This window comes from Oncorhynchus clarkii, unplaced genomic scaffold (genome assembly GCF_045791955.1).
Source record: "Oncorhynchus clarkii lewisi isolate Uvic-CL-2024 unplaced genomic scaffold, UVic_Ocla_1.0 unplaced_contig_12861_pilon_pilon, whole genome shotgun sequence".
Lineage (NCBI taxonomy): Eukaryota > Metazoa > Chordata > Actinopteri > Salmoniformes > Salmonidae > Oncorhynchus > Oncorhynchus clarkii.
In genome coordinates, this window is record NW_027260391.1 from 1 (window position 1) to 9282 (window position 9282).

General features: G+C 42.3%; 1 protein-coding gene across 1 annotated transcript; it reads right to left on the bottom strand.

Moving 5' to 3' along the window:
- Positions 1 to 1136: 1136 nt before the first annotated feature.
- LOC139401390 (ras-related protein Rab-3-like) lies at positions 1137 to 9068 on the bottom strand (the record flags this gene model as incomplete). The annotated part of the gene is made up of 2 exons (XM_071145679.1): positions 8767 to 9068; positions 1137 to 1382 (listed from the first exon to the last, which is right to left on the bottom strand). A coding segment is annotated over exon 2 (246 nt), but the record flags the coding sequence as incomplete, so codon positions are not given.
- Positions 9069 to 9282: the final 214 nt, after the last annotated feature.

Consider the following 9282-nt stretch of genomic DNA (forward strand, 5'->3'; position numbering starts at 1 on the left):
TGATATAAATACGATACAGTCAGTCTCTCTGGGCTGAGAGTTGAGGAGAGACTGCCTGCATCACTTAGTGTTTTTATAAGAACCATCAATGTGTTGGAAATTCAAAATAGTTTGCCTAGTCTGCTGACACACAACACTGACACACACTTACCCCAGAAGACATGCCACCAGGGGTCTTTTCACAGTCCCAAGGTCCAGAATAAATTCAAGAAAACGTACAGTATTATACAGAGCCAAGAGTGCATGGAACTCCTCTCTCATATAGCGCAAATGAACAGCAAACCTGGTTTCAAAAAACAAAACTGCCTCTCCCCCATGTGCCCTACTGGTTGTGCGCACGTACTGACATGTGCCCTACTGGTTGTGCGCACGTACTGACATGTGCCCTACTGGTTGTGCGCACGTACTGACATGTGCCCTACTGGTTGTGCGCACGTACCGACATGTGCCCTACTGGTTGTGCGCACGTACTGACATGTGCCCTACTGGTTGTGCGCACGTACTGACATGTGCCCTACTGGTTGTGCGCACGTACCGACATGTGCCCTACTGGTTGTGCGCACGTACCGACATGTGCCCTACTGGTTGTGCGCACGTACCGACATGTGCCCTACTGGTTGTGCGCACGTACCGACATGTGCCCTACTGGTTGTGCGCACGTACCGACATGTGCCCTACTGGTTGTGCGCACGTACCGACATGTGCCCTACTGGTTGTGCGCACGTACCGACATGTGCCCTACTGGTTGTGCGCACGTACCGACATGTGCCCTACTGGTTGTGCGCACGTACCGACATGTGCCCTACTGGTTGTGCGCACGTACCGACATGTGCCCTACTGGTTGTGCGCACGTACCGACATGTGCCCTACTGGTTGTGCGCACGTACTGACATGTGCCCTACTGGTTGTGCGCACGTACTGACATGTGCCCTACTGGTTGTGCGCACGTACTGACATGTGCCCTACTGGTTGTGCGCACGTACTGACATGTCTGTGGAAGTGACAGATGCACACACACTACATGTTCATGTTTTTAAATGTATATATTTTGTAAAGTATTGTCTTTTCCCAGTAAGACTAGCTGTCACCATTGGCGTCGGCTAACGGGGATCCTAATGAATCAAAACCCATCTTACCCAGATCTGTAGCTTGACCCTCTTCTCGTTGCGGTAGACCGTCTTAACCTTGAAGTCGATGCCCACGGTGGAGACGAAGGCAGAGGTAAAGGAGTCATCAGCGTAGCGGAAGAGTAAGCTGGTCTTCCCCACGCTGCTGTTGCCGATGATCAGCAGCTTGAACATGTAGTCAAAGTTCTGGTCCGCGGCATCCTTCTGGGCCTGGGTCTGCTGCTGGCCGGCACCGGGGTCGCTCGCCAGCGCCATCTAGGAGCGGAGAGGAGGAAACAGTTGAAGCAGTGCAACTCCTAGACCAGGGGTGCGTTCAGTACGACACACACTGTTATAACGGAAACGGTCCTGTAACGAACGACCAGTTAAAGAACGTTATGATTATGGTGGCCCAGAGGCCAATTGAGTTGTGCAATTTCAAAATGGTCATATTGTTTGGGCCTCACCCCGCCCACATACAGTTGAAGACGGAAGTTTACATACACTTAGGTTGGAGTCATTAAAACTTGTTTTTCAAACACTCCACAAATTTCTTGTTAACAAACTATAGTTTTGGCAAGTCAGTTAGGACATCTACTTTGTGCATGACAAGCAATTTTCCCAACAATTGTTTACAGACAGATTATTTCATTTATAATTCACTGTATCACAATTCCAGTGGGTTCCAGTACACTAAAGTTGACTGTGCCTTTAAACAGCTTGGAAAATTCCAGAAAATGTTGAGGCTTTAGAAGCTTCTAATAGGCTAATTGACAGAATTTGAGTCAATTGGAGGTGTACCTGTGGATGCATTTCAAGTAGAGGTCGACCGATTATGATTTTTCAACGCCGATACCGATTATTGGAGGACCAAAAAAGCAGATACCGATTAGTTGGCCAATTTTTTATTTATTTGTAATAATGACAACTTAATATAATGACAACTTAATATAACTTACTATAATACATCAATAAAATCTAATTAGCCTCAAGTAAATAATGAAACATGTTCAATTTGGTTTAAATAATGCAAAAACAAAGTGTTGGAGAAGAAAGTAAAAGTGCAATATGTGCTATGTAAGAAAGCTAACGTTTCAGTTCCTTGCTCAGAACATGAGAACATATGAAAGCTGGTGGTTCCTTTTAATATGAGACTTCAATATTCCCAGGTAAGAAGTTTTAGGTTGTAGTTATTATAGGAATTATAGGACTATTTCCCTCTATACCATTTGTATTTCTAAGAATATTTTTGCATTGCCTGCGCCACGGTTCCAGCTGAAGGGGGGGGGGGGTGGCGTTCCCTGAGAGGGACGCCTCGCTTTAACAAGTTCCTTTGACTATTGGATGTTCTTATAGGCACTTTAGTATTGCCAGTGTAACAGTATAGCTTCTGTCCCTCTCCTCGCTCCTCCCTGGGCTCGAACCAGGAACACAACGACAACAGCCACCCTCGAAGCAGCATTACCCATGAGGAAGGGAAACAACTACTAGAAGACTTAGAGCAAGTGACGTTTGAAACGCTATTAGCGCGTGCTAACTAGCTAGCCATTTCACTTCGGTTACACCAGCCTCATATCGGGAGTTGATAGGCTTGAAGTCATAAACAGTGCAACGCACAACGAAGAACTGCTGGCAAAATGCACGAAAGTGCTGTTTGAATGAATGTTTACGCGCCTGCTTCTGCCTACCACCGTTCAGTCAGATACTTACATACTTGTATGCTCAGTCACATTATATGCAATGCAGGACACGCTAGATAATATCTAGTAATATCATCAACCATGTGTAGTTAACTGGTGATTATGATTGATTGTTTTTTATAAGATAAGTTTAATGCTAGCTAGCAACTTACCTTGGCTTACTGCATTCGTGTAACAGGCAATGAGCGAGAGGCAGGTCGTTATTGCGTTGGACGAGTTAACTGTAAGGTTGCAAGATTGAATTCCCCCGTGCTGACAAGGTGAAAATCTGTCGTTCTGCCCCTGAACGAGGCAGTTAACCATTCCTAGGCCATCATTGAGTAAGTAAGAATGTGTTCTTAAACTGACTTGCCTAGTTAAAAGGTATAAAAATATATTTTAAAAAATATATATATTTTTTGTTTTGTTTTAAATCGGCGCCCAAAAATACCGATTTCCGATTGTTATGAAAACTTGAAATCGGACCTAAATAAATCGGCCATCCCGATTAAAATCGGTCAACCTCTAATTTCAAGGCGTACCTTCAAACTCAGTGCCTCTTTTCTTAACATCATGGGAAAATCAAAAGAAATCAGCCAACACCAAAAAATTATAGGCCTCCACAAGTCTTGTTCATCCTTGGGAGCAATTTCCAAATGCCTGAAGGTACCACGTTCATCTGTACAAACAATGGTACGCAAGTATAAACACCATGGGACCACGCAGCCGTCAGGCCGCTCAGGAAGGAGACCCGTTCTGTCTCCTAGAGAGGAACGTACTTTGGTGCGAAAAGTGCAAATCAATCCCAGAACAACAGCAAAGGACCTTGTGAAAATGCTGGAGGAAACACGTACAAAAGTATCTATATGCACAGTAAATCGAGTCCTATATCGATATAACCTGAAAGGCCACTCAGCAAGGAAAAAGCCACTGCTCCAAAACGGTCATAAAAAGCCAGACTATGGGGACAAAATCGTACTTTTTGGAGAAATGTCCTCTGGTCTGATAAAACAAAAATAGAACTGTTTGGCCAGAATGACCGTCGTTATGTTTGGAGGAAAAAGGGGGAGGCTTGCAACCTGAAGAACACCATCCCAATCGTGAAGCACGGGGGTGGCCGCATCATGTTGTGGGGGTGCTTTGCTGCAGGAGGGACTGGTGCACTTCATAAAATAGATGGCATCATGAGGAAAGACAGTCATGTGGATATATTGAAGCAACATCTCAAGACATCAGTCAGGAAGTTAAAGCTTGGTCACAAATGGGTCTTCCAAATGGACAATGACCCCAAGCATACTTCCAAAGTTGTGGCAAAATGGCTTAAGGACAAGAAAGTCAAGGTATTGGAGTGGCCATCACAAAGCCCTGACCTCAATCCTATAGAACATTTGTGGGCAGAACTGAAAAAGTGTGTGCGAGCAAGGAGGCCTACAAACCTGACTCAGTTACACCAGCTCTGTCAGGAGGAATGGGCCAAAATTTACCCAACGTATTGTGGGAAGCTTGTGGAAGGCCGGAACGTTTGACCCAAGTTAAACAATTTAAAGGCAATACTACCAAATACTAATTGAGTGTATGTCAACTTTTGACCCACTGGGAATGTGATGAAAGAAATAAAAGCTTAAATAAATCATTCTCTCTACTATTATTGTGACATTTCCCATTCTTAAAATAAAGTGGTGATCCTAACTGACCTAAGACAGAATTTTTATTAGAATTAAATGTCAGGAATTGTGAAAAACTGAGTTTAAATGCATCTGGCTACGGTGTAAGTAAACTTCTGACATCAACTGTACTTTATAAAACTATTCAATATTTGATCAGTCATTGGACCGGACTATGTGATGATCAGGGTGAATTTACGACAATGTTGTGAGTCAGCAGGTTCCCTCCATAACTCTCGCTAGCCCTCTCTATTTTCCTGCATCGCGAATGAAAGCCAGAGTACACCCCCCCCCCCCCCCCGTCGCTATAGTCCTGTCCTGCAGTATGAATAAAAAGCCAAGGGTAATTCCACAGTAAAATGTATGCCAAACAAAAACCATTGATTTCAAAGTTGAACAAACCATACAACTCTGTGCACAAGGACTACTTTTAATAATAGAAGACAAAAACACATTCACTGGAAGAACTGTGCAGATGCAAAGTGTGGTAACAGAATAGTTTGTGTCCACGTTTTCTAAAAAACATCTGCTCTAAATAAAGATTCAACAATGTCTGCAGAAAGAATGGCGTGTCACCGATAACATGACACATTGACTTGAGGAGTCTACTTACTACCCGGTAACAGAATTTCATCATGGGTCTCTGATATGTACTACACAGAAATGGATAATCATGGATATGAACGTCATTCTCTTCATGGTGATGTATCTTAGGTATAAATATGAACTATCCTCCTTGGGTATTATTCTACACACATGGCTATTATTTTAATGGGCTCTGTCCCCAAACAGCAGCAAATTTGATTGGTCGGGACCAAATCAGAACCAATCACAGACGCCTAAGTTTCACAAGTTTGGACATCAAAGTAAAGCACAGCAGACCAGTAGAGTAGAGTAGAGTTCAGCAGAAGAGTAAAGTACAGTACATTAGTGTACTCAACTCTAGTCTGATCTACTCTATTTCTTCACTGTACCAAACTCTACTTTTCTTTACTGTCCTCTGCTGTGCAAACTTGTGAACCCAACTGTAGTTTGTGAATACTATGATTTCCCCCATTGTAGCCAATTCCAGATTTGGTAATGGATTTGAGTTTCACAAACAAAATTGCTATCAGTAAAAATACTAATTGATGGCTATACCTTCATTTGTAACTTTTGTGAACATTATCCTCCCTCCTAATGAGGGAGAGACATTAGAAAATATCTTAAAGATATGTGGGTTTTTGTTAACAGAATTAAGGCAAAGGGAAATGTTTCTTAAACTTAAAAAGTTCACTAAATATACACTGAACAAAAATCTAAACGCAAAATGTAGTGTTGGTCCCTGAAATAAATTATCCAAGAAAATTGTTCAAACACACAAAAAGCTTATTTCTCTCAAATGTAGTGCACAAATATGTTTACATCCCTGTTCGTGAGCATGTTTCCTTTGCCAAGATAATCCATCCACCTGACAGCTGTGGCAAATCAAAAAGCTGATTACGGCATGATCATTACACAGGTGCACCTTGTGCTGGGGACAATAAAATGGTCACTAAAATGTGCAGTGGTGTCACAACACAATGCCACAGATGTCACAAGTTGAGGGGGCGTGCAATTGGCATGCTGACTGCAGGAATATCCACCAGATGTGTTGCCAGAGAATTGAATGTTAATTTCTCTACCATAAGCCACCTCCAACGTACTCTTTGAGAATTTGTCAGTACATCCAACCGGCAAACCACATGTATGACGTCGTGTGGGCGAGCAGTTTGCTGATCTCAACGTTGTAAACAGAGTGCCATTTTATTTTACCAAGCAGGTCAGTTAAGAACAAATTCTTACTTCAATGACGGCCTAGGAACAGTGGGTTAACTGTCTTGTTCAGGGGCAGGATGACAGATTTTTACCTTGTCAGCTTGGGGATTCGATCTTGCAACCTTTCTGTTACTAGTCCAATGCTCTAACCACTAGGCTACCTGCCGCCCATTATGATACGGACAGGCATAAGCTACGGACAATGAACACAATTGCATTTTATTGATGGCAATTTGAATACACAGAGATACTGTGACGAGATCCTGAGGCCCATTGTCGTGCTTCACTGTAGCTTCCTTCACCGTATTCGATCTACAAACACAGCCTATTAGCCATACAATTAGCTGCTACACATTAACTCAGCACCGGGATTAAAAAACATTTATTACATACTGAGGGATCTGTTAGCAGAAGAAGTATTTTGTTAACAAAAGGTAAACAAATGTTTGCTTTACAGAACCATCTTTTTTTTGTGTAGTTTTACAGAACATTTCCTGCAATTCTAAACATTTTTGCTATGGGGTGGAGATACATTGTCACTGTTTTAAAGCAAATTGTCTGAAATTTTACCATTACTTTTTTTTGCCATGACTTATGCAAGGTTAATATGAAAGTAGTGAAAGTGACGAACAAAATCAATGGTTGCCCCCTGGAGGTCAGGAGCCCGGGGCATGCACCCGGTCGGTAGTTCGGCCATGATTACGACAAGTTTAGATAGCTGGCTAGACTAACTAGACTAATTTACCAATCTACATTTTGTTTTACAAACATGAGTTAATTGAGTGACTGTCAGTGAGGGGAAAAAGGAAATCTGCAGCAACCAAGTTTGGAAATGGCACTTTTTGTATTCTATTATTCTGACTCTCAACAATATGTAAAGACGCCGACTGAATTCCAAAAAACATTTCACATAAAGAGCCGGACCTCGGTGTCCTCACGGCCATGTATATGCCTCAACTTCTCAAAAATATAGACTGATTCGGAACCCAATTTGACATGCTCCTATAAACTTCACATGTTGATGCTCATGGGTCCTTTTACATGGAAATGACCCCAGAATGTCCACTTCTTCTCCCTCTAGCTCTCCTCCATCTCTCTGTCTCTCCTGGCCTGGAGCATATGAGGGACACTGAGCTGAGCAGTGCTCTTTGCCTGATTAAGACCGTTTCCTTGGCAACCAGCTCAGCACAAACCATCCAGGGCCATAAAAACTAATCTGGCCAACAAAAACTAAGCATTACAGAGACCCAACAGACACACACACTGAATACAGTAACACGACTAGAAGAAACCAGTGCATGTTACTGTTGCCAAAATAGCACTTAGATCTCAATTCTGACTGCATTCATGTTGGTCATGTTGGCATCTATGTTTGTGGCTTTTACGGGGAGAATTGACCCATATCAACACATTCAATTTCAATGTAGGCCTTTTTATCAATCATAAAACCACAGGTATATTCCCCTCCTTCAAAAGGGACATTCAAAAGCAAAGATACTACACATTTCCCTTTAAAATGGAGGTATATTAAGTAAAAATGACATATTCCACTATTAACAGTTGGGAACATTACAAGTCTATTTCAGTATGTTCCAACCTGAGGCTAGAATCATTATTCTATGTGACAAGGTGTACGTGACGTGACCCAGAGGAAGAGGGACTTGAGTCACAGTGGTGGTAGAAGGCAGGAAGGAGTCAGGACATGATGCAACATTCCACTCACTGTACATAGTGGGCATATCTAAAAATACTACTTTCCCTAGTCTAGAGTGCACTACTTCTGATCAGAACCACATAGCTGGGGTGTGTTTGTTTGTTTATGTGGATGGAAACGGTAAAGGAGGTGACTTGTTTGAGGTGATGGGTGGGACGCTTTTAATTCCTCCCAACCGGATATGATGACCCAAACAATTTATGGTTGTCTGCGGAATGGCACCCTGTTCCAAGTTTATATCCCGAATGGCACCCTATTTCAAGTTGTGCACTAGGGAGTGCCATTTGGGACGCAAACATTACAATCTCATGCATGTACGGCCAATAGACTAGAAGACTAATATACAAATGTAAACCGTTGAACTGCCTGCTCAAAAAGTAAACAGTAAGGCAATAAATTCCCAATTCAAGTTGGCCAACAGCTTTCGTCATTTTATAAATGTATTTAGTTGACGGTAATAGATCTGTACAAATAGGCCTAGTCTACTCTACTTTGATATAGTAGGACTAAAGCATACAAAATAATGAGAATACTGGTTGTAGGCACTTGCTGAAAGATTTTTACATAGAGAAGGCAACAGCTGTCCCAAAACCACACGAGTGGTCCTAGTCTAAACTGATTGTAGCCTTTTGCGGAAAAATATTAAAAACACCCATAACTTTTGAGTTTGACAATCATGAAAGGGATGCATCTCCGGGCTTCCATATGGCCAATATCTCATTGCTGTACAACATGAAAAATAAGAAAAGAACCAAAACACAAAACCTCATAAGAAATTCTCCTGAAAATACTGTCGCGTTCTTTACCTCAAATCCAGTGTGTGAATCGTTTTTTCGTCCACTCCCTCCTCCCGTTCCAACTCGATGTCTTTCTTTCCTCTCGCCTACTGTACGGTACTCCCGGATCTCATGCTCGCTCCTCCGTAGATTTTTGCGATATGGAAGGCTGCGGAAGTTTCCCTATATTAATCCAGTGTCACCGACAGACCGACCCAGAGAACAGCGATGAATCCACGTTCACACAACCTCTGTATGTAGTGTTGCCCGTTTGCTGAACTTCAAAGGTAGTTAACGAGTGCCGTGCGCACAGGGGTGCGCGTTGTGCATTTCAACATTGTTGCTTTTTGATGTATTGTTAGTTTTCTTATTTTCTCTCCCTCTCGTTCAACAACGTTTATATTGTTACAGTTCAGAAGGAATGTATAGTCAACCAGGCAAACAAATACAAGATTCTCCACCTTTTCCTCTACAACAGTTACTGAAATATTGTATTACTAAATATTAAATCGATATAGATGAGAATACATACAGGGATCAGCGTAG